Source organism: Clarias gariepinus, chromosome 18, assembly GCF_024256425.1.
Source record: "Clarias gariepinus isolate MV-2021 ecotype Netherlands chromosome 18, CGAR_prim_01v2, whole genome shotgun sequence".
NCBI classification, from domain to species: Eukaryota; Metazoa; Chordata; class Actinopteri; order Siluriformes; family Clariidae; genus Clarias; species Clarias gariepinus.
The window spans coordinates 12,242,389-12,269,559 of record NC_071117.1 but is presented as its reverse complement, the minus strand read 5'-3'; the positions used below and the strand labels follow the sequence as shown (position 1 = coordinate 12,269,559).

Sequence of the window (27,171 nt, the reverse complement as noted above, 5' to 3'; positions counted from 1 at the left end):
GTTGAATAGGTGATTGTGGGTGAGTTTAGAGCACTGGAACTGTCACTTCTCTTCTTTAAAGTTCACCCAAAGGTCAACGGCAGCTCTTTTCCGCTATGTTTCCTTCTCTCTCTCTTTCTTTCTCTCTCTTTACTGGTCCAGCTGGAAAATAGCTTAACCCCTCCACACCCGTGTCGCCGTCTGACTCGACACTTGATCGGATCCCTGCCCCTCAGCCTTCTACCAGATCTTTTAGAATAATTAAAATGCAAATAAAAAGCCCAGTTCCTTCATTGATATTCGTATGACTTATCGCAGAGTATCACACAGACACAGACACACACATATACGCACTCTTTCTTCTAGCTTTTTTTTTTCACCTCCTTGAAGGCTTTCGGATGTGAGGTTTAAAAAGCGGGTAAAGGGTGTCACATCTGAGGCTTCTCTCTGATATCACAGGCTCAATAACTGGATAAATGAGGCGCTGAAGCAGGCCTTCAAGGGTGCTAGTGACAGCGTTTATACATCCATAACTTGGAAAGCACACACTTATGCGCACAGATTTTAGTTGATATCTAAATATTTTCCTGAGAAAGAGTGTCAAAGTGCTTGGAACCATAAATTTTCACCTTTGTTTTGCCAGTTTTTACCTGAAATACATATCCCAAATTTTGTGAATGCTGGATGCCCCTGGTCGTGGTGAAACGTGTAACGTAGATATATTTTTAGACCCTTATTTCATGTGATTTATTAGTTTAACATTTTAAATTCATTGCATATAAAAATTACAGACTAAACGTTGTGGCATGTCTGTTTGCATAGAAGCTTAAAAAAGGTCCTAAAAATTTTACCTCCTGATAATAATAATAGAATAGTATTCATGAAGATAAAAAGACCAAAAGAATACCAGAAATACTAATCTATTGGGACCTTGAATTCCTTTGAACCAGAGGTAATTAAGCCAGTTTAGACAAAATAATAATTTTTAAGCCAAAAGATTAAAGATTTTTTAAGCCACAAAACAGTGGTAAATGGTAAAAACTATTACTCGTTGTCAAGCTCCATTTAAAATACAGCATGTGGTGCTTCCCCTACCTATGTTTTCTAGTCCGTCCTGTTTACCGCTAGACAGCTGAGGTAGCTATACTGTATGTACAGTATATGGTTCCTGCAGTGACCAGTGGTATGGTGTACTACAGTAAACCATTTAGAGATGGTTGCTCCCGCAGTGAGTTTCATTTAGCGTGAGGATCTTCTTTCGTGTATAGCTGCCTTGCTTTGCTTGAGCACTCAACTTCTTCAACAAGAACTGTTATCTTCTATCTATTAAGATTGCTCTGCTCTGCAGTTCGCTTTGTTCCACACTTTCGCTTCCTTTGGAAAATCAGCATAAGCTTTAAGCATGGTGGAGCAGATACTGTACATTTAAACGCACTGCTCTGGGCTAAATCTTGATGACTATGACTAGTGTTCAGGCATTGGAATCTGGTCTTGGATCAGACATCCAGGGCCCCTCTGACTCAGAACAGTCTTTCTTGTTAAAAAGAAAGACTTTTATTATAAATATTCCGGCTTTGCATATCGACCGTGAACCTGCAGTGTAAGTATAGACGCAGTACCTTTTAAAGTTGTAGTGCATTTAGTACAAATTTAAATCTTTTCTTTCCTCTACAGCTAATTCGGGTTCTAGGAAAAGGAAAGAGGTAAATTGGTACTAAATACACTTTAACTTTGAAGGCAGCTAATTGATTTATTTCATGAGAGGAGTCTTAGCTGAACTTTGGAATGCATTTTTACATGGAACAAGGGTTGTGGAATTTGACTTTGATTACTTGAGTTAGAAACTTCATGGTCTTTTTGCAGAGCAGGAAAATTTATACACAATGACTCTGTGCACATGACGAGGCACACAGATATGTACTGTATACAGTTGCGATTAGCCACATTATAAAAAAAAAGTGTAAAAAAAAAAAACATTATGCCCAATATTGTGTGGGTTCCCCTTGTGCCACTTGGACTGCTTTGGTTCGTCCTACATCCCATGAGTACTTAATCAGATCCAGATCTGGGGAGTTTGGAGGCTGGATTGGCATCCTTGGGATATTTGCCTGCTGGGCCCCATGCTTGGTTGGCTGTGGTGCACTGGGCATTCTGGTGCCTTTCTTTATGTTGACTTCTTTTGGCGATTTGTGCTGCATTGGCTTTTCTGTGGGATCTAAACAGACAAGGTGGCTTTCGGTCCCCATGAGTGTACATGATCCTTGAGTGCCCATGATTCTGTCACCAGTTTACTGGTATATTATTGATAATCAATTTTACCGTGTTAATGTTATGTGGTGTTAATGTGATGGCTGATCGGCGTGAAATATATATGGGTACAGTTCATTAAAGACACAAATCTGACACTGCAATTCTAAAAATCTTTACCCTACTACCCCTAAATTCCAATTAAGTACATTCGGAAAAGAACAAGGTAGAAACAAGAGCTAACTTGAAGCAAGATTAGTCAGATGCCTAAAAATCCTCAGCCTCCTGCTTATAATAGAATGGTGAAATATTACTTCTTTTTCTCTAACACAGCCACATTTATATCTCCTGATGAACTTCAACAACCCTGTCGACCTAAAGATCTAGTGCCTTAGCAGTGTGGCAAACTAATAGCCTTTCCTCATTAAACCAAGATGGAAGAATCTCTAGTTATAAATCTGTAATTAGTGATCTTGGTGAACTTCTAATTAAAGTGATGACTAATGGATATCAATGGGAGGATGTTCAGATTACTGCATAAGTAAAAGACAGTGGGGAAAAAATCTTTAGACCCAACACAGATAATAAGTCAGTCGTATTTAGACTTCATAGAGTAGATAAGTAACGTTTTCTCTTTTTTTTTTTTTTGATGGACCCAGTTGTAGCAATTGTGAAACAGATCGATTGTGTTTTATGGTTACGTTGCAACTATTCCACATCTAACAGGGATATTTGATCCTTAGGTTTCTATACTGCTTACAAACTGCGGGTATCATATTTCAAAGAGGTAAATCCCACTTTCAACTATGATCATGTAAGACTTAGAACTGCTCTACTGAGTGTGCATACACCTTACAGCCTTACTTTCTGGTTTGACTTAGGGGATTGCATCTATAGTGTGTTTGTCGGTGTCAGTAAGCATGGATTTTAATGCATTGTACTGTTTGTCCTGCAGGCAAACCATTGAAGATGGAGTGAAGAGTGGAAAGCCGTTACATTGGAAGACAGCCAAGAAGACGGAGCTACCTCTTTTTTTTTTTTTTTTGTTTCTGTCAAAGGGTAGCAGTTTGCCAGAATTAAAGCCACCCCTTCGAGCAAGACCGGCTTCCTTGGGATGGGGGTTCTAGTTTTGGTGATGAGATTGGAGGGTGTCTTGCCTATAAGCTACCCATCATAGCCTGAGACAGGGGTTTCATATCATCTGTTCAGGTGGGATTATAGGACCATAGATAACTTCTTCCCCCCCAATCTCAGCTGGACCATGTTGCGGCAAGGAGGAACCACATGGATACCTACAACCATGGTCCAGCCGTTCGCCAGTCTACACAGAATCTGTTGGATTGTAGCAATGGTAGTTTCTTGTTTAGCAGTGACTCAGGGGCAACAGTATCCAGTCGTCACTACAAACTATGGCAAGTTGAGAGGCTTAAAAACGTCGCTGCCCAATGAGATTTTGGGACCCGTGGAACAGTACTTGGGAATTCCCTACGCTCTGCCACCCACAGGCGAGAGGAGGTTCCAGCCTCCAGAGCCGCCCATGTCTTGGCCGGGGATCCGAAATGCCACACAGTTCGCCCCAGTGTGTCCCCAGTTTCTGGAAGACCGCTTTTTACTCAATGATATGTTACCTGTATGGTTCACTGCTAACTTGGATACAGTGGTAACCTACGTCCAGGACCAAAGCGAAGACTGTCTATATCTGAACATCTATGTGCCCACTGAGGATGGTACGTCACTTTTGTTGTTTCAACTATTTAAAGAGAATTGTTTGTTAGCTTCATCCCTGTAGTTATTGGATTTCTGAAAATCACAATTTGATTCACTTGTTTTAAATCACATTGACAATGAATTTTAAAAATTATCAAAAATTGATGTAGATACCAGAACCATGAAGGAAAAAAATAAGAATCAAACCTCCACCATGCATTTGGTTTAGTGGCAAGGGAGCTGTTTGTACAGACTGCTTGGGCTCTTGAAAGAGTATTTTTTTTTGTTTGTTTTTTGTTTTTGAGAAGCTCAGTTGAGCGAGATCTCAAACACCGAGTAACACAAGGCATCTTTTTAAAGGTAGATCCTTTCTTGGTGCTTTTCTGGGTGTGGCCTATAGTATGTCACCAAATTCTGTCTTCTGGTTGGTTCAAAAGTCAAAGAGTTGCATGTAAACAATTTCTCTTATTCACTGAGCTGTTAAGAATGCATTTTATTTATCGATAAATCTTAATTCTTTCCTGGAATTTGACAGTATACCTCCCTTAAATAAATCGTAATGGAAAGACTCAAAGGATACAATGAATTACACACAACGGTGCAATGACTCGAATAGATTCTGCATTAATTTCCACCTCAATGATGTATTATTACGGTCCCATCAAGTAGGTGGAAAAAACTGATGAAGCATGTTTTGTCAGAGGCTTGATTTTGCAGACGCTCTGGGTGACTCAGCATGCATGAAATACTCTCTGCATATCTTCTTGCTAGGGGTCTGCTGCTTACTTACAAAGATGGTGCAGATAGCTGAGTGGTTAGGACTGCTGACTAGCAACTGGAGGGCTGCCACTTTGATTCTGGCTGGCCAAATAAGTATGCACCATATCCCAGTGCAGTGAGGCTGCAGGAAATAAAGCCATTTCTTCACACTGTGAGATATTATTATGCCCTTTGCAGCCACCGAGGCTCTGAGTGAGGCTCTTAAAATTGCAATAGGGTTATAGTCGGTTCTTTCCATCGAGGTGCAGATATAACTCTGAAATAATGGGGAAAGTTTGAATAAATGTAATTCTAAGAGGTACTCAGAAAAAGTGCGGGAGAGCCTATGTACCTACGTATCTTGGTTTTATGGTAAGCTGAAACGTTCTATGTAGCGCTAAAATATATTCAAGTGTCTTATAACACCCTGTTCTGTATTACATAATTGACTCTTGTGTTAGGGATGTAACTCGATGGGACCAGTGGTTGTTTAGGTGGTTGAGGCTCTGGGCTGCTGATTGGGGTCAGGGGTATCAGCCAGTTTTGGGCCCTTCGGCAAGGCTTTAAATCCCATGCCTATATATGTAATACCCAGCCATTGGAGGTGCAGGGCATCCTCAGTGGCAGGAAACAAGTCTGGACAAATGGGTGAGTTGCAGCAGGAAGTGCATCTCGTGTAAAACCCATATGTAAATGAAAAAAAAATCCCTTTGCTAAGTGGGTTTCTTCCGGATTCCCCGGTTTCCTCCCACAGTCCAAAGACATGCAGATTAGGCTGATTGGTACAGTATTCCCTAATTGCCTGTAGGGTGTGAATGAGAGTGTGTGTGTGTGTGTGTGTGTGTGTGCCCTGCGATGGATTTGCACTGTACAGGGTGTACCCCGCCTCGTGCTCTAAGTCTCCTGGGTTAGGCTCCAGGCCTCCCACAAACCTGTATGCAGGATAAAGCGTTATAGATAATGAGTGAGTAAGAGAGAGATATGTTCTAAAGTAATGGGATTTAAACACAACATCACAAAGACCAAACATACATTTACAACAGTCACTTATTCTTCCCTAGAAACTGCTTAGACATGGTTGTGCTGGTTTGTCTAAAAGTTTGTCCATATTTTTGGAAAAGAGAACCCATATATATATATATATATATATATATATATATATATAGTGGCCAGAACACGTCTTTTTTTAGTGCATTAAAGTCAAAACACTAATCATGCTTTTCAAAAGTACTCTCATGAACTCCCAACTAATGTCAAAACCTCTTGCTCCTCATAGATAAAATGAAGCTTTATGCAGCTTCAAAAGGGCCTGTTGTTGCAGCGCTGGCTTTCAGCACGGACAAGTGTCGTGTGATAAACCGGGTTCAGTTGCAGTTCTTTCCAGAGCTGGCTATTTCTGAGACCGATTTCCAATCTGTTGTCTATGACTTTATGTCTGTAATGGGATAAACTGCATACACAAAATGTTCTCAAACTATATGTGATTTACAAAAAATATTTGCATGAATTACAACACATTGAGACTACAGTAGGAGGCAGGGAAACGATATCTATAGTATATGAGGTTTTTGCTGGCGGTAAATATTTTATTTGTATAATTCAATACAAATAAATGAATAAAATTGTACAATTATTATGTACTATGTTAATAAGGTATGAGAGACTGCCATCTGATTGGCAAACATATGATCAATATTTTAATATTAAGCTAACTTTATTATGGTAATCTGAAGTCATAATTTAAAAGACTTTTTGATTATTTTGCGGAATTTTGATCCAACTGATCTCTAGACTACCTGTTTACACATGCACTGATAATTCATTTTGCACCTTCATGTAGAAACACCCTAAACTGCACCCTGCACATTAGGAGGAAGAGATTAGATAAAGCACAATCCTCTAAAAAACTGTTAGCACAAAGCTTTTTGTATACCTTATACTGAATTATGGCCTCATTGTCTTGCAGATTGATGATGCTCTCTAGGCTATTTTGCGATTTGTTTGTTCATCCGTGCATTTTTTTTTCTTTCTTGTCTACATTAGAAAAGGCAGCGAAGGGAAGCGAAGGACCCGGACACAATCCTTTACGCAGAAAGTGATGTGAAAGCAGAAGGGACATTTTATTTCATCAGGAGTTAATCAGAATGAAAGCCTGAGCGTGGGCGGGGCGTGCTCAGGGTGATGAGACAATGCCGCAGCAGGCTCCTCTCCACTCTTTAATTGCGAGCGCTCGCTGCGTCCACTCTCCATCGGGCAGTCATTCAAAACAAGCCATTCACAGAGGCAGAGAGGGAAATAGGAAAAGAGCAGTTCTGATAAATCATTGCTTGTTACCTCTAGCAAGTGTCGCCACCCCCCACTCCGATGTTATAATAGCCGCTTTGTTCAAATACTGAAACAGAGCTTGTATGAAGAATCTCCATGGGATGGAAATGTGAGATGTCACGGAACAGTATGTGGTTCCCATATGGAACAGACTCAAATAGTTGTCTCCGTTATGTGTAATTATGACAACCCTCTGTACAGTACAGTGGCCATGTGGTTATCACTAGTGTTGGGGGACGTTACTTTTTAAAGTAACGTCATTAAAAAGTAATCAGTTACATTACAGCGTTACTATCTGATTAAAGTAACTAGTTCGAGTACTTTTCCATTGCAGAAAATGAAAACTCCTTTGTGATTCCTCATGCATGTTGATTTAGTCAAGACCTTTATTAATTATTTTACCATCATCACACAGCCAGGTTCGGCCCATAATCTGGTAACTACTAATACCCCTATCTCACCTACGCAGTTCCGCACGGTGACCGTAAGTTCGGTTCATCATGATTCACGGTGAGTTTTGGCGCTGTGATTAGGTTTCCATCTTTCCGCGTGTCGGTCCTCACATAGTCAAACCGCACAGGTAAGATAGGGGTATAACAGCAAGAATAACAGAGGGGGCGGGTTATCAGGGGCGGGGCTTGTAGGGCGACTTACACACACACACACATGCACATACACACACACAATAACGGATTGGGAATTACTGCTGTCTGGCTCTGTGTGGATAGTGCTAATAGGAACTTGTTACTCTGATCAACAACCTAAAATGCAATGGTTAAGTATGGCATTAACAATTTGCTGTGGTATAAGAGGAATAAAACACGTCATGGTATGCTGTTATGGGGGAAAAAACCTTTGGAAAAAAATCAGAAAATAATAGAACACAATCAACCCATATTTGGGCCCATTTTCTCTGAATTACTGGAGTTAATTGGGCAAATTGTGGGAATAATTGGTTGCTCTGCCATCACACCTGCCTTTTTTAGGGACTCGTGGGGAAAGATCTGTGCATACAGGGTAATGTGAAGGTGTTTTTTAAAAGGTTTACAATTGCAAAAACAGATATACACTCTATGGCCAAAAGTATGTGGACACTTCTTACTTCCTACATTATTCCTATATGTGTGTTTATCCTATATCAACACAAAGGTCGTTTCTGTGGAGTTGGTTCAAAAGGGGGATTAATATGGAGTTGTTTCCCTTATTGCTGCAAAAACAGTCTTCACTATTCTGAGAAGGCGTTTCACTAGTTTTTTTGGTGCATGGCTGTATTGCCCTATTCAATCACAAAAGCATTATTAATATACTTGGGGAAGTGATGCTGTGTGTGAAATCTTAGATATATTCATGTATATCTAAAAATCACTAAAGTAAAAGTAGAAGTAATCCACTTACATTTCTGATTTCAAACACCTGCTACATGATAAAATGTTTCACAGAGGGAAGGCATTACACATAAAACTCAGCATGCAGTAATATTACTGCTTAAAATACTACACGATACTGTGGTTAAGTAACATAACGCCACGTAGAAGGGTAGTGAAGTAGGAAGTAGAGATATTTACTGTAGAATGTAGTGGAGTAGAAGTAAAAAGTATCCACTGATACTGGTGGGTCCAAATTGTTGGGTTTTTCATGCTATACCACATCGGGGGTCCTTTAGGACAAAAATTGGGAGCATTGCTCTAATAAAACTACTTATAGTATGGATACTGTACATAAAATATTTACTTAAAAACAGTAACAAAGTAAATGTACTTAGTTACACTGCATGTTTGGTTCTAGGTCATCCCAAAGGTCTTCACTGGGAAAGAGATCAGGGCACTGTGTTGGGACCTTGGGTTCTTCTACTCAAATCTTAAAGCTACTCTTTATGGAGCTCACTTTGTGCATTCTAGAAATTCATACGCTTCTATTTTTGTGTCAAGAGTTTGTGTATGACATGTATACACACACTCTCATTAACCAATATGACATATTTGGTTATATAGTTTAGATTTGATTTCTTGTTGATCATAAATAAAGGTATGTTTTTTATTACCGTGGAATGATAACGTCTAGAAATCCATAAAGTCTAGAGTGTTTAGAATCTTGCAGAGTTTGATGAGTCAGTCTCGTTAGGTGTTAAAGATATCCAAGAGCTCTTGGAGTGACTGGAAACACAGATATGTAGCCTGAAGGTGGAGAATGTGTTGCAGTGATAAGAAGACGGAGAAAAGAAAGAGACTGTTGAATTCTGTTTCTGATAGAAAACGAGTGGCGTGTGTGACATAGCAATGGAAATGTCCATGAGCCTGGCCAGGAAATGAGGGCAGCCATGCAACCATGCAAGCACACACGCATACACACACACACACACACACACACACACACACACACACACACACTCACATTCTGTGTTTCCCCAGCAGTTCTTTTAACTCCTGTGTGTTTTGATGATTGCTATTCATTTGGAGAGAGTACTGCTAATAAATTCCTCCATTTCCAGTAATTCCTCTCTCAGACGCCAAGTAGGCATCATTATAAACTCATGACTGATGCTTCCCTGTAGCCCGCCGTCATCCTGCTTTAATTATCAGCATAAATAAATAGTGACCTCTAAATTGATTCGTCCTAGATCAATATGGTCATGGCGCAAAGTAAGCTGCGCCTCTCCTGACGCATATCGACTTAACCGATAATGGTGCAGACGTTGTTACTGAGTCATCTCCCTCCCTCTGTGATGATGTCACGGTCTGCAGACACATTCTGGCGTGCTATGCTAATTTTGTTTATTTCAGGGAGCTGAACATTTTAGACAATTTTAGCCCAAACAAACCACCGGCCGAACTCCATCAGCCTTAACAGTGAAATAGTCATGAGTAATGTTCGTCTTAGTGACTCATATGCCATAATCCTTCCATGACAACCTACCAGCAGGGAATAATGGCAAAGCAATATTAAATGACGACCGTTTCCTTTGTTGCTCATGCAGATGTTGGCTGAGTCACTGTAAGACTAAAATGATGAAATTCTGATTGATCATTTAGAAGCTTTGCGGCTGCCAAATTCTTCAAAAAGTCGCATATTTACAGTAATTGAGCTTTAGTATTTAAATGCATACATTATGTATAGAACTTATTCTGCCTAGAGTCCTGGGGCCTGGGGACACAAGGCAGGGGACACCTGGATGGAATGCCAACTCATCAAAGAGCAGAAGTGCAAACACTATGGGCAATTTTGGAAATTCAACATAAACTGCATTTCTTTGGACTGTGGAAGGGAACAGAATTACAATTGTACATAGTTTTACATATACAACATATTATTATAAAAATATATTATGTCCCTTAGTATTTATATAATAACACATAAAGTACTATTTTACCTGTTATGGTACTTTCCAAAGGGTACTACAAGATATCCTTGGTGAATACCATGGTACCCATTGGGAACCACAGTGGCTACCAAAGTTCAGCGGGTATCTAATATGGTACTGCTTGTACTATACCATACCAGTAGTAAACAGCAAAGTCTCCAAAGCATTGTTTATATGAGTCCAGTTGGTGTTGCTGTCCAAAGTCTTAAATTACCAAATTTTAGCGGGAATTCTATTTTTATGTACAAACATATTTACATGGTACAGTATGTATAAATAAAGGCGGCACAGTGGTGTAGTGGTTAGCACTGTCGCCTTGCACCTCTAGGGTCCGGGTTCGATTCCCGGCAAGGGTTGATTCCCAGGCTCTGTGTGCATGGAGTTTGCATGTTCTCCCCGTGTTTGGTGGGTTTCCTCTGGGTTTTCCTGTTTCCGGTTCCCTCCCACAGTCCAAAGACATGTAGATTAGGCTAATTAGCGTTTCCAAATTGCCCATAGTTTGTGAATGACTGTGCGAGTGTGTGCATGTGTGTGTGCCCTGCGATGGATTGGCACCCTGTCCAGGGTATACCCTGCCTTGTGCCCTAAGCCTCCTGGGATATGCTCCAGGTCCCTGCGACCCTAAATACAGGATAAAGCGGCATAGAAGATGAGTGAGTGAGTATGTATAAATAAGTGAAACGGTGGCATACTGGTTATCACTGTCGCCTTGCACCTTCAGGGTCCCGGTTGGATTCCTGCCTCGGGTCTGTGTGAATGGAGTTTGCATATTCTCCTGTGCTTGGTGGGTTCTCTTTAGGTACTCCAGTTTTCCCCACAGTCCAAAGACATGTAGATTACAGAAGGTTAATTGGTGTCCTTAAATTACCCATAGTGTGTGAAGGAGTGTGTATGCAGGATAAAGCGGTATAGACGATGATGAAGTGACTAAGTATGTATGAATATACTATGTTAGATAGCTGCTGAATTTTGGTAGCAACTGTTGTACCCAATAATGGTATTGTAAAAGTATTGTGTTGACCTTTAAAGAGCAGGGTTGGGCCCTGAGACCCAGTGTTAATATGAACGTGATACCTATATAACTAGTGTAAATTAGAACCGAATCAGAGCTCAGATTTCAGTTAGAAAAATAAAAATTATGACTGAGGAATGCACGTGAACGGGAGTTGGAAATCTCTAATAATATAAATCCAACTAATCTAATTTTTCACATTCCGACTTTAAAGCACAACTCGGGACCATCTGTGTGTACTGTATGCCGCACGTGCACGCAGTGATTACACTTACTCTAATGGCAACCGGTAGTGTTAGCTTGCTAAGCTACACATGCTTAAATTAAAATGCCTAAAGCTAAACGTTCTAAAGTATTTTACAACAAAGGATTCTGACACAGCGACATGCAACAAATGTCTTTCAACAATTGCATGTAAAGGTGCAAACATGTCAAACCTAATAAAACATTTGAGGACACATGGGATGAAGTTAAAAACAGAGGGATGGACCGTGTTGAACAGCTTGGGGACACCGGCCTTGTTTAACAGCACCAGCCCCAGCCAGAACAACCCTAGCAAAGTCAGGAGAGGTGGTCTGGCAAAATAATTTTTCATAATATATAATTCATGCAATCATGCAATAATAATTCATATTTCTGCGAACAAATAGCTGACATTTGAAACTGTTTTTTAGCACACCAAGAATACCAACTACGTTGCTGTTATTGGCGTCAAATCAACCTAGGTAGTAGGTAGTATGTAAATTAGTTCTGTTTTGTATCTACTTACAGTATATTTCTGTATAGTTTAAATAATTAATTAATTAATTAATTAATTTATTTATTTATTTATTTTAATAAAAAAGAAGATTTGTAATGTTATCCACCATTTTTTGCATCGGTTCAGGTATGCTATATAAATATTACCATAATGATACATGAATATGTATAACCTGTTTTTGACAGTATCTTGGTAGGTATCCCATAATACCATACTGCGGTACTAAGAGGGTATTCATAGTCTCTTATTTACAGTAGCACTTACAGTCACTACAACACTTGTTGCTAGCAAAGATTTAATTACACAGTGCAAAAACTCACTTTTTACTTCATGTATTGTGATAATTAAGCATCTTTGCTGTATTCATTAACTATATCTTTATCGTATCAAATGTGTCAATTAACCATAGTCCGATGTATTTAGATAAAAAATGTGTTAGACTAAAAGTGTTAACAAACTAAGGTAGTTAGTAAAGTCAAGTTCCTGAAGAAACAGACAATTAGCTGGCTTGTTAGCACAGTGCTGAGTTTAGTTCAGGCGGTGTTGCTAAATTATAACTGGAATAATTTAATTGTTTTGTTGTGTTGTAGGACAAATTAAAATTTTAAAGTGTGTATGTTTTTTGTATTAGTATTAGAATTTTAGCCATTTAAAATAAATCATTTATTAAAAAAAAAATCTTATTGGCCACTGCAGCTGTACAAGAGATATTTGAATTTAGCATCAACCCTCTAAGCTGCTAATTTTTCGCTATTAACCGTTTAAAGACTTGTAGCATTTTTTTTCCTGCAACTAGCAGACAGATCTAATTATTCCTGATAAGGACATGGACAGAACACAGGGAGTTTTGTTCTGGCACATTTTAACTCATTAAGGGCTTAGCAAAGATGCTAATCAAGTAAATGGCTGTCCTGTGTTGTTGTCTACATTTGGAAAGGCTTGATTATGGTTAGCTGTTTGAATGAATATTTAATACATTTTATTACTGTCCATCTGTAGTTTGTCTTTACGATGTTTTTATATATACAAAAAGATCTTTTAATTTGAAATAATGTTTAATAAAAGTGAGCACAGGCATGTTGGACCCAAATTTAAAGTTATTGCCTATATTTACAGATACTAATTTGTAGTTATATATACAGTGGTACCTCGGCATATGAATGCCTCGTCTCACGAATTTTGCAAGAAATTTGCCTTGGCATACGAGGCATTTTCAGCATTACAAGGGATAAACTGAAAGTTTCGAATCATGAATTAAGGTTAAGTGAGGTTTAATGTTGATTTATTTCTATTTATTTAATATACATGTCTTTTCTAAATGTTTTTTTAAATTGTTTTATACAAAGAAATGTGATTATAGTGTTAAAAATTGATAATACTTTTGGGTGGCTGGAATGTATCATCTGCATTTACCTTATTTCCTATTGGGAAAAATGCATTTCACAATACGAAATTTCGCCTTAAGAACTCGCCTTTGGAACTAATTAAATTCGTATGCCGACGTACCAATGTATGTGAGTTCAGTCTAAATGTATTTGTTCCGATGTTAGACACTGGTCAAATCCAGACATGCTCAATGAGAGACAGCAGTGGCAAGTAAAAACCTTCGGAAATGACTTGACGTAGAAATCTAAAGAGCAAAGGGGAACACTACGTCTTCTGGGTGACATCAGAGAATCCGTTTATGGATCACTAATCTTCTATGATTGTATAGCGAAAAGGCGAACAGTACTAAATGTGTTGAAAGATTGTGAATAAGAGCCCGGGGATGAGCACAGGATAGTTTTTATGATTACAACAGCAGGTTTGAGGTACAAATCTTCCAAGATTTCGAGGTGAGATTATCCATTGAAGCTTAGGATACTGGTGTGGGAACGTTCACTTAATTTGTACGCAGTTGAAACCAAATTCTTTATTTTCTAAATTGTATTTTGGGCAAAAAAACAACACATAAAGAAAAAAACCCTACTGTTCTTAAAAGTCTGTTCCCCATTTATCCCCTGTGTTATTTTTCTCCTGTTGTCGACAGTAGGAGCCAACACTTACAATCAACGTCCTGATTTCACCAATAATGAGGGTGACGAAGACGAAGGTATTTTTCAGTTTTTTTCCCCCGTTTTTAAAGAAAAAAGTTGACTTCATGAAGCCTGATCCACATGCATGAGAACAAAACTATACATTTTTTTTTTTTTTGGGTTTCCCTGATTTTACACACCGGAGGTGTGTGTATGCATCTTTCAGCTTTTCTTTTTTTTAGGTTCTCTTTACTTTTGGACATACTTAGCACAGAGTCGGAGGACTGTGAAACAGTATAAAACATCTATATGAATATATATAAAGATATATAAAACCCTTAATATAAGGCCAGGTTTGCCTGTAAAAGTAAAATTAATAATATGAATGCATATGTTTATAAAATGTTTGCACTGTATATAGGCCTAGCCTTAGCAGTTTATAAGACAGTCCCTTCCCCTGGTGCTGCAAAGTAACAAGTTGTTCCACTCAAAAGTCTGCATGCCTTTTCTCTTTATCTTCTCGGAGAAATCCTATTGTATTGTTTTCCCCTTTCTTTCATTGCTCGTCGAAGCATGAACACTAACCTGCGTGATTTGATGATGACAATCTGTTCATTCGTAACTCCTGCCACAATCCGTGCCCTATACGTAAATGTGTTGTCTGGATATGTTAACTGCTCGTTCCTTTGCATTGCTCAGCTCTTGGGCAGTCAGCATTCAGACAATATGGATAATACATATGAAAGTAATAGCCAGAATTTAATGCACTGTAGATAGGATGTAAGTTCAGGTCATCTAGAACTTCCACAGAAGAGCCATCTTTGCATTTAGAAATAAAGCTGTTGCCTGGGACGAAAGCCACTATTAAATGTAAACATTCGCTGAGTGCAGTCTAGCTTTTTTTCTATTCCATCCCATTACAATGAAGGTTGTTGGCTAATTATACCTGTTGGCACGGTGATTGAAGTCCTGACATACAGCCATTTGTGTAAATATTTGCTTTTCAAAATAGGGTTTTGCTCATGGAGGTCAAGAAGAGTATATGTTTTGTCTGATATTTACTATTCGCATATGAGTAGGCCCGGCTATACAGTACAATAAAATGAAATAAATAGCTACGGATAAGGAATAAAACGATGGCAGATGCAGCTTGAAACAAAAGAGCCCTTAGAAGTGAAGAATGTCTCATGGCTTTTACCTTTAATTGTAACAGCCTTACCACAGTGATAAAAAAGGTGGTATAGTTCTGATTTACTATATATATATATATATATATATATATATACTTAAGCAACACCCAATCACAACTGAGAATACGTTAGGACTAATAATGAACCTTTATGAACGTTACCTTACAGTACACTGAGATGAGCATCAGTTTGGAAAGATATATACTTAGAAAGTAGGATAGTGGTGTTTAATGGTAGACAGACCTGCCAACCATGGTAGATGGATTTTTATGGGAAATGTGTACTACTACAAAATGCCAAATAAAAATTTAGAATTTTGCTTAGAATTGAGTACATTATCAATATCTACTCTAAAAGTTATGAGTCATCACCTGGATTTAACTAAATAGATAAGATAATTATCCATTGGATAATTACTGCATATGGTCCAGCAGGTAACAAGTTATTTAAGCCTAACTGATGAGTAGCTTCTCATTTCTTAATCCACCATGTCAGAAGTTATATCTTGTGGTCGTGGTAAAGTTGTTACTTTGTTTCACAATAGTCAAATTATTCCCCTGCATTAAGCAAAAAAAACAGCTATGGAGACTGCCGAAACTACTAAAATTTGGTTAAAAACTTTAAAACAAATTATTAAAACCTGGAAGGATAGTGGTGAACCATCATCATTATGAAGGGAGATCACTTAAAGGCTTAGTGAAATCAACAACAACAACAAAAAAAAAAACTGCAGTAAAACTCACGGCTATGTTGAATATTGAAAGCATTTCCACATGCACAATAAGAAGAGATCTCAAAAGATTGGTACCGAACAGTTATGTAGCTTTAAGAACATCACTTACTGTATCAGTGAGGAATGAACTGTGGAGCATTAGAAAAAGGTCATGTGGTCTAATGAGTCCAGATTTACCCTGTTGCAGAATGAATGGTGCATCATTGTAAGAAGAAAAGTGTATGAAATAAAGGACTCATTATAGTACAAGCCTTTTGGCGCAGTGTTATGACCTGGAATTTTCTTCTGTTGGTCAGGTTTAGGTTCAGCAATGGTATGTGCCCAAGGAAATCAGGTCAGCTGACTGCCTGAATATACTGAATGACCATGTCCTATCCTGATCTTAGATGACGATGGCAGTATTTGTTGGGCTCAAATTGTGAAAGAGTGGTTCAGCGGGCGTGAAACATAATTTTCACAAATTTAAATGATCACCTTATTATAAGTCCAGGACTTAACCCCATTGGGAATCTGTGGGATGCACCTTAATACAAAATCTTGGAGAGAAATGAATGCAATTAAATAATGACATTGCAAAAGCTTATCGACGCCATGTCACAACTGTAATCAAAGCAAAAATCAGCATGCTTTTTTTTGGCTGAGCAGTATGTTTCATGTACAGTACTGTACTGTATATACGCCATGTTCCATATTCACAATTACATGTTGGGACAAAAGAAATGATGACAAATTCAGTTCTTTTGTTTGGCTAGAAAATATGCTCACCTTTTTAAAGGATGATCACAGCAATAGCAACAATTTTATTCTGCTGTGGCTTGCTAAAGAAATTTGGCCAGACACAACTTCCTGCACTCTAGAGTTGTTTCATTTAGTAACTAAAGCCAATGTAAGCCCTAAAAGTGCCAACTGTCTGGGTGAACTCTGCTTTTCAAAATTTATTTAAACCCCAAAGGTTTGCAGGAGGGCACAATTCATGTTCTCTGACTACATGTGCATCTGTAGTGGCACTGAATTACTCTGGTACACTCAAGGCTCTAGCTTTGCCCTATAGAGCTCAACAACTGGAGGGCCTATCTCATTAATACACTCTGATTCCTTCTAGGTTTAGTTATAAAAGAGTAGCTAAAAGCCTTCATTTTGTCGGTCGCTTTGTTTCTTTTTTCTTTTTTTCATTTTATCCCTGTACTGCCTGTGAGAATGTTATGCTGCAAAGAAAGACCTTGTTTGAAAATTAATGGCCACAAGAGGACTCGTTTGAGAATTAACGAACGGAAGGAACCTGCCTAGAAGCGGAGTCTTAATTGGTTTACATGCAGATTGAATGGGAGGCCTGAAGTGTTCACTTAATGGCTTTATTAGAAAGTGACATCAAACTCTAAAACTCAAAGATAGAGACCCGGTGAGATGATATCAGTACCGATGCCAGCTTTTGTCCATAGGCTATGCTTGACTTGTTTGATGAGATAGCGAATCCAACTGGCAATCATTTATTTATGATGGCTGAAATCGCTGTAGCAGCTAAAGACCTATGAAGGGAATTACAGCTTAGCAAATCTCATATTAGTGTTACAACTGTTGCAGATTCTTGGTATGGCAGTTACTGCTGAACAGGTGGACTGAAAAGCTAGCTATTTCACAACTGGAACACCAGCAACCTCTGCATGGCCACTAACAGCCATTTCCGTCTGTCCTCCACTAACACTTTGTGAAATGCTGAAATGGATGGAAAATTCAGATGACCCTACTCTGTCTCTCTCCCTTGCTCTGTCCTGTTCTGGCCATATAAAGATGAGTAATGTGTGTGGCGCCATACAGCCCATGGGGGAATATATTATCCCCCTCAGGCTGTCCTGGCAATGATGAATGTCCACGATGCAAGCGCTGCAGAGTCACCCTCCTGTTCACTCCTTCATTATGACTCCTCTTTCTTGCCTTCTCTCCCACGCAATGCCATCAGAGCGAAGGAGTACAGGAACTGATGACACTGGGACACAGCGAGCTTCTTCCACCCCAGATGATGTCTTTATCTATTATGTGAAAGTCCCTGGTTTAATTTTTTTTTAAAACCATAAATGTTGTCTTCACCACCTGTCACTTTGCAGTGGAGACACATGGTATAGCCAAAAGTATGTGGACACCTGTCTAAAACTGCCAGATGTGCTTGTTGAACATTCCATTTCAAATTTCATCATGTTGCTGCCATAATAACTTCCACTCTTTCACTTAGTGTCAGTTCAACCACAAGAGCTTTAGAAAGTTCATATTGGGTGAGGAGTCCTGGGGTACAAGGGTACAAGTTTATCCCAAACCTTTTCATTTGGGTTGATGTTAGGGCCACACAAGTTCTTCCATTCTAACTTTGGCAAAATATATCTTTATGCACAGCAGTAACTGGAACATGATTGGACCTCGTAGTACCATAAAAAAAGAAGACTTAATGCTACAGCATATGAAGGAAAAGGCCCACATACTTTTGTCCATATACAGTAGTGTATTTATTCTATCCTCACAAAGGATGGATATTGCTGGCTAGTGCCCTAATAGTCCAGCTGAAACTGCATCCCGTGCAAGATCTGGGATGTTTATTTGAAAAAGCACTTTGACAACTTTATGGATGTACTCCATTCTCTTAATGAGTTTCAAAGGTTCAAAGCCTTGTGGCATGTTTAAATTCCTAGTAGTTAATAAAGCGCTGACTGAATTATTACTTAAATGCTAAAACAGGAGGGACTTGGTGTAATCATTGCTGCTCCACATTTGCTCTTCTCATAACCAAGGTTAAAAATTTGGGTAAAAGCAACTGGCTTTCGATCAGTGAAATAAACTGCTATTTTCTCCGGAGCCCAGAGGAACATCTTCAGTAAAGGAGACAGAGCCATTATCTCGACTGAATAAGAGAGTGTGTTGTAACACTGAAAGTTATACACTAGCGCAGAGCTGCAAAATAGATGCCCTCGCATTAGCGTGCCCGTCTGGCTCCTGCTCAGAACCTGACCAAGATTAATCACCTGTCAACATAGGTTGTTTTCTACTCTCTCTATCTAACTTCCTTTCTTACCTCTTTTTATATGTTACCTTCTTCCTTTTTTTTTTTTTTTGGTCTCTCTGGCTCCTGTCTTGTTGATTGTTCCAAAGCTTCTGCACTTGCTCAGAGGCCTCAAAGAACTTAGCAATCTCTGCAAGGAATGAGGGAACAAAATGTATGCATGTGTTTATTTAAGCTGGTCTGATAAACCAAGTGGTAAAAACAGACAGATGAATAAAACTAAGTGTGATTTCCTCCCACAGTAAAAGTAATGATTTGATCAAGATGTTGGAGAGCTATGTATAGTATTAACATGGACCTAAGCCTAATCAATTCAGTTTGTAATCACATACTGTACCAGCTGTCAAAATGTCTGTAATGCTCCTGCACCACAGTCAGAATGAAATCTTTAAATGCAATTTTCTCACTTTCACACAGAGGGAAATACAGATTTTAACACCCTGTTAGTACCCTGTTAGTCTTTGATGATAAATTAATCTGTCCCTGTCCTAGAATAAATTGAACTAACAAGAAAACCAAAAACTTTTAGAATTACACATTTTTATGTAACTCTCCAAATTTCCTCGGATTTACTTTTGGCTAAAGATACGTAAATACGTACATCATATATGGATTGATAAGATAGATTATTTTGTCCACTCAGTGGCACATTGTTAGCAAAACTTGCCATAAACAAACCTAGCCATTATAATTGTATAATTGTAAATCTTTTTATTTCTTTTTTACTTTTACATAAATGCGTGTTTAATTTATTTCGCAGCCTCACTCGAAAATGTTTCATCTAGCTTATAAATTGGACTAGCATGTATAAACTGCATGTTTATACCCCTATCTCACCTAAGCGGTTTCGCGCGGTGGCCGTAGATACGGTTTATCATAATTCACCGCGCAAGTTTTTATGACGTTTTTTGGCGGACCTTGCGGAAGCTTGCAGACCTTGCAGAACTCACGGAACGCCAGCGGAACCTCAGCGGGCAATCGCGGCAACTCACGGTGCCTAACACCGCATCTCACCATAAGTCAAACTGCATAGGTGAGATAGGGGTATTAACTAGCTACTGAGATGGATATGCTAAGTTGTTCTTAAAACGTACTAATCTACAATCTGTTACCAAATTGCACAAGTTAGAGATACATTTGATTTCTGTAGCAAACTCAGCGCTTAGTAGTTAGCACTGTCGCCTCACACCCTTATGTTCCGGGTTCGATGTGTGCATGGAGATTGCATGTTCTCCCCATGCTTGATGGGTTTCCTTCGGCTACTCCGGTTTCCACTCATAGTCCAAAGACATGCAGGTTAGGCTAATTGGCGTTCCCAAACTTCCTTTTGGTGTGAATGACAATCAGGCGTCGAGCTGGCAACCTGACGCCTTAAGTATAACTGCTATAGAAATGACGAACATGTCTCCAGGGTCAGGAGTATCTGTCACCCGATGGTCCAGATGGCATATGAACGGACCAAAATACCCAAAGCAGACTCAGCAGGGACTATTTTTATCTGGCTAATAAAGTGGTCTGTGTACATATCTAACTAATAATGTCTGGCAAGAAACACAAAAGCAATGAGGTACTGTAGCAGCTAATAGCTTGAAGCTGCCCTGCCCTTTCGTTCTGTCAGATTTAGTGGATTTCAATTTAAGATATTATTTACATTCTCAATTAGACTATAGTTTTAATTAACACTTGATTCAAACATGCCATCAAATGATCCCCTTCACTAGAACTCAAGTATTATTCTGTGTTAGACAACATGTTAGCGAGATAGAACATGACTAGGAGGCTAACTGCTGGTTACTTCATATACCCAAAATAACATTATAAAACTGTATTCTGAGGGCAGGAGCACACACATTCAGCCACACAAGCTACACATTGCCATAAGCTTTCCATGATCATAACCCTCTCCTGATGGCATTTGCTCTCATTCGATCTGACATTTAGCACAGGCCCGAGGAGGCCTTATAGTGGGTGCGTACATAAGCCTCAATAATCGGGGAAAGGCTTCACAGGCACATAGCCTGTTCATCATCCCGCTAGCATATTTCATCATCCCGTTCTATCATCAACATCCACTTTTCTTTCTATAGTTTCCCATAATACCCACTTGGAAGAGCACTCGGTAATGATTTGTGAATCCGGCTTGCTACTTTTTTAAAATGATACCTGTTTCAAGTGTCTAACCAAAACATTTATATCCATGCAATCAGCTGCTTTTTTTTTTTTTTTTTTTAAGTTTGCTAATCAGCCTTTATAATCAGGGCAGATGAGAGTGGCTAACATTCGACTCATTCGAACAAAAACGGTGACCTTCAGTGAGCTTCAGCGCACATCTTTTGCCATTTTTTAACTGATTGTTGAATTGAAGCTCTGTTAATCTGAGCTAATGGTGGAAATAAAACCCTAAAAATCTGGTGGTATTCAAGAGAAAGCTCTCTTGTTTTATTAGCTCATTGCTATCGAAGTACAGAAAATGAGAAATATATAACTGGGTGACTCAATGTTGGATGGTCCATGATTTTTATGTAAACATATAGTTGAATTAAACAACGTACGCACATATATAAATAATGTCATATTTAGAAGATTTTAACAATATATAGAAAAACATAAATTATATAATACTTTATAATCTTTGAAGCATCTTATACACATTTGTGGTTTTTCTGTTAGATTTCTGTTAATGTGAACAGAGGTGGAAGTGGAAGATAAAATTATCTCCAAGAAGCATAAAAGTTAAACCTAAAACACTCTTTTGCAATATTTTAAGCAATATCAGTGTATTGTTTTTGCTTTCTACTATTTTAGAGTAAAAAACAGACCCATGCAAAAAAAGGGAACGCCAGGGGACTTAAGCTCTCAGATAACTTTAACCAAAATATTAGACCTTAGCCTGTTAGGGTCATGGCTGGTTTACAGTCATTATTAGGAAAGACCAGGGGATGCAGATTTCCAAAATACTAAATACCCAGACTCCTCTAACCTCATCCCAATCAGCAGCAATGGGTCCTGCTAAGCAGTTGCCTAGCACTCTAAGTCATTGATGCTCACAAATCAGGAGAAGGCTATAAGAAGATAGCAAAGTGTTTTCAGGTACCGATTTCCTCAGTTTGAAATGTAAGTAAGTATTGGCAGTTAACAGAAATAGGAGGTCAAGATAAGATCGAGACCAAGAAAAATATCAGAAAGAACTGCTCGTAGGATTGCTAGAAAAGCAAGTCAGAACCCCTGTTTGACTGCAAAAGACCTCCAGGAAGATTTGGCAGACTCTGGACTTTCTCAACTGTTCAGCGACACCTGCACAAATATGGCCTTCATGGAAGAGTCATCAGAAGAAAACCTCTCCTGCGTCCTCACCATAAAATCCAGCATCTCACTTTTGCAAAGAACATTTAACCAAGCCTAATGGATTTTGGAAAAAAGGTTGAAGTTAAAATAGAACTCTTTGGTGGCAATGAGCAAAAGTATGTTTGGAGAACAAAGGGCACAGAATTTCATGAAAAGAACACCAGTCCAGTGGGGGTGAATCGATCGTGCTTTGGGATTGTATTGCAGCCAATGGTACAGGGAACATTTGGACTTATCTTTTATCGAACCACTCACTCACGCACTTCCGCTCTGCGAGAGCTCGACCAATCAGCTCTTTACAGGACCTCAGGCTGCGAGAGTCTACAGCATCACCTGGGCATTCAATTTTTTTTTTTTATAAAGAATAATAAGTAAGAGGGTTCTGACTTTTTATTTTATTTTATAGTTTCAGATTTTTTTTTTAACTAAGCAGGTGAATCCATTCTATATAATTTTAAACAGCTCAGGTTGCATAAAATCTCTTAGGTTTAAAAAAAATAATAATAATAATCTGGGCTGGGGACTACAAACTTCTCAGTTGTCTTAATCTAAGCTCAAAGTTTTGTTTACACTCATGAATTATTAACCACGACTCATAACCATGACTGACCCCAACAAGTCTTTCCCTTATATTCATGTTTGATTTTTATTATTATTGTATTTCTTTTTACTTTCCCCAGACATCCATGACGAGAACGGTCTGAGGCCCGTCATGGTATACATTCACGGTGGATCGTACATGGAAGGCACAGGGAATATGATCGATGGCAGCATCTTAGCTAGCTATGGAAATGTCATCGTGGTGACTCTTAACTACAGACTTGGAGTTTTGGGTAAGTCACACTTTCCGGTTTTTGCGAACTCTCATTTTGCTGGAGTACCAAGTTTTAATGTTAGCAAAAACTAGCATTTGTTTAAAGTGGACCAATCTTGCAAAATCCACTTTTGAGTCGTTTTGGACAGTACCTATTTGGTGTATACATTCACAAAAACATGAGAAAAACACATTCCCTCTGTTTCTTCTTTTTTAAACGTCTACATTTTCCTATTTTTGAAAGTACTTTTGATTCACAAGGTTTCAACAGGGAAGAAAGGTGGTAATTTGTTAAAAGACCCTCCTCCAGTTCGCGACTCGGCTCTACCCAGGAGTCGCATTTTGATTTGACTATAACAAACACAGAGTCTAAACATGAAAATCTAGGGTGTTTGAGTGTGCTGCTTTCTACAAAACCCATGTTACTAGCAGTTTTCTTTCAAAAGCAAAATAATCAAAAGAAGGTGTTTTAATATTGACCTTTTTTTAGCCATGTAAAAGTTTCAAATGTGGACTTGCATCCAATGGCCCATCTAAGTGCTTATGTGGGGTGAGTTAGCCGTTAGTCCACTAATAATCTTCTTTTGTGTGGATACGATTGTTATTTTGTTGTGAAATCCTTAATTGTAACCTGTATACATTAGTGAATAATAAAATATATCTGACATGGAGCTGTATTTAATCTGTCTCTCTTAAGGATTGCCGTTAGCCGCCCATGGCAAACAACTATCCTAGCTTGTTCTATCCTATCCTAGTTTGCATATGGACATTGGTGTTAATTTGCAGTGACATCTTTTAACTTTACTGATATGTAAGTCAAAACCTGACTAAAATAGACCTAAATTTCACCGCTTGTTTTAAAGAGCTTAAAAGGAGATGTTAGTTTTGTTACCATGGTAACAAAAGCAGCGCCGGGGAACTGAACACAGATGTCACAAACGCTTAGGCAAAGGAGTGTGGCAGGGCGTAGTTTGGCAGTTACTCATTTATGCGGATGATGAGCTGGTGCCATTCTGATAAGCTGGGAAACAGAGCGAGTTTGAGATACAGAAACCCCAATACGTGAGAGGTATTTCAGCTGGAGGCACACTACAGGGGGGACCTTCTGACCTATGGTACCTTGTTAAAAATAGTAAACTATGTGAGCTTTAAGGAAGCCATAATGAAGGCGCTTAAGAGCTGTAGAGAATTCCTCACCACATATTTTTATTAACGCTTGTCCACTTTTACAAAGACAATATCCCAGATTGTGAGTAACTGTGCGCTTTTGGAGCTAATGTCATACATGTTAAGCATTAACAGCACCAATGGTGAAAGTCTAGGTCATCATAAGGTATCCTTTATTTAGACATATGACAGTTCAGCAAAAAATGACAATTTAGATTTTAGGTGCACTTTAAGTCTAACTTTGACACCACATACAGTAGTATTAACACAGATTATCATTAACATATGTTGCATTTGTCAGACGCCCTTCTCCAGAGCGAATTTTAATTTAATTATACATCTGAGCCATTGAAGGTTAAGTGCCTTGCTCAAGGGCCTAAAAGTAGCATTGTGGTGGCGCTAGGGCCTGCAGATAAGACATGCAAGGTTGAACCTGGGATCTTTTGATCACTGGTCCAATGTCTTAACCAAGTGTAGCTACCACTACCCCAATTATATACCAGTAAACTGGTAACAGGATCAGCAGCATGCACGGTTTAAAACCCAGCTCATGGGGCCCAGCAGGCTAAGAACCCAAGACTGCCACTCCAGACTACAAATTCCCAAGATCCCCAAACAATCGAGAACCCTCATGGGATGCTTTAAACAAACTGGTCCGATCCACCCCTGTCCTGCCACCCACAGCACCCAAAGGATCCACTACCAATGTCCTAGTGCCAGACACTACATCATCCCCCAGATGTCTTGTGGAGTCATGTCTCGAGGGGGCATGTCTGCCCAGGTGGCACAAGGGGAACCCAAACAATATTGGGCTCCTTTTTTTTTTAACTGAGTTATTGTTTTGTGTATATATACTGCATATTAAAGTTATGAGAATGAGAAGATTAAATTCTTAAAATCCCAGAATTATATTCTGTTTTACCTGTAATTAGAAGAAAAGGAAAAATGAAAATATGCTTGTTCCAGGAACAATTGTCACATTGACTAGATAGTGGGGAAATGTTAAAATAGCAGCAGACTTTTTTCCCCCTTAGTTTCTGTCATGCTTCGAAGGAGCTGCTCTGCTTACCATTTGTTATCGGCTTGAGCTGTCGGCAGAGCTCCCTATATTTAGTTGCCGCTGGAGCCAAGGGGAAAGGTGTTCTGGAAAAAGTGTGCACTGCAGGGAAAAAGGAAGGAGGGAGAGAGAGCTGAAGCCCTCGTTAACGCCATACGTCCTCTGATTCCCTGACAACACCGAGTGCTGGAGCTGATCAAGGCCGTGTCTTAAATCCACGACATCCTTACTCGTCGCAGAAAGCCATAGCCAGGGTTTTAGGAAATGTTTGACTGTTTTTGCTTTTTTACTTTGGCAATGTGAGTATGAGTCCTGCCATTTTAGTGTGGAGAAACTACACTCGTGTAATGATGAACCAGATGATGGTTATCCACGGATAAGATTTTTTTTTAGATTCAGAGTTATTCAGATTAGTTCAAATTATTAGGTCACAGCATGCTTGCTGGCTTGGCTACACAGTGGTCATAATGAAAAGAACCAAAAGGCAGTATCGTCAACAGCAAAATTGCTGGGTGGTGTGTAGGGCTAAAAACGTGCTTGTAAACAATACTTTACAATTTTTAGTTGTTAAAAAGGATGGTAATGGAGAACCATAAACAAACCTTTACAAAATGATATTAGTAATTCCAGAATTTATTATAAAAATTTTACATAGTTTTAAAAACTCTTTTGGGAAAAAAATATTTATAATTTTCCTTGTGTGAGACAAATAAAAAAATAATAATTTGGATAATATATATGATATATACTGCAGGTGGTATAGTTGGTAGCACTGCCGTCTTGCACCTCCAGCGTCTGGGTTGATTCATGCCTTGGGGTCTGTGTGCGTGGAATTTGCATCTTCTTCCTATGTTTGGTGGGTTTCCTCCGGGTATTCCAGTTTCCTCCTGCAGTCCAAAGACATGCAGATTAAGTTAACTGGTTTTCCCATTGCCTGTAGTGCCAGGGGTAGATCAGTGGTTAAGGCATTGGACTACGGTTCGGAAGATCCCAGGTTCAAACCCCACAACCACCAAGTTGCCACTGTTGGGCCCTTGAGCAAGGCCCTTAACCCTCAACTGCTCAGATGTGTAATTAGAAAAAATGTAAGTCGCTCTGGATAAGAGCGTCTGCCAAATGCCTAAATGTAAATGTTGACTGGAGGTCCTACAGTACCATGGGAATAAATAAAATGGTCACTATTGGCATCCATACTGTGTGTGTACTGAATGTTTGTGTGTGTGTATATATATATATATATAATCAGCACTAATTCACTAGTCAGAATTACCTAATTTTTGACCTAGCAGCATTTAACAGTTGGGACAGAACTGGATGTGTCCATGTTTTTGGAGCAACATGCTAGGCAGCTAACTCAGATGAGTAATGTGCATATAAATAAATTCTGAGAAAACTTTCTACCTGCACAAGCACTAACACTGGGATGAATGCATTTTGGTAGCATAGGATTAAATTAAAGGTACTTTTTACTCCTCAAAATTTAAAAGTCTGTTTTAGACTTAAACACCTCTTCTGTATATATATATATATATATATATATACGTATATAAACACATTAAACATGTTATTTTCCCATAACAGCACATGCAAAATTATTTATTTTCATTCATTAAAAAGAGACATCAGAATTTATTAAATTATCAACTTTTTTCATGTT

The 27,171-nt window shown here is 38.8% G+C and overlaps 1 protein-coding gene across 2 annotated transcripts in view; it reads left to right on the top strand.

The window, feature by feature from the left end:
- nlgn4xa (neuroligin 4 X-linked a) overlaps positions 1–27,171 on the top strand; it is a 102,738-nt gene that overhangs the window by 2,193 nt on the left and 73,374 nt on the right. The window contains exons 2-4 of one of the 2 annotated variants that reach the window (XM_053477408.1): positions 3,182–3,953; positions 14,177–14,239; positions 23,157–23,309. In XM_053477408.1, the coding sequence (XP_053333383.1) occupies positions 3,488–3,953; positions 14,177–14,239; positions 23,157–23,309 (682 nt within the window). In that variant the 5' untranslated portion in view covers positions 3,182–3,487. The remainder of the gene's footprint in view (positions 1–3,181; positions 3,954–14,176; positions 14,240–23,156; positions 23,310–27,171) is intronic. The other variant, XM_053477407.1, reaches the window with a different exon arrangement.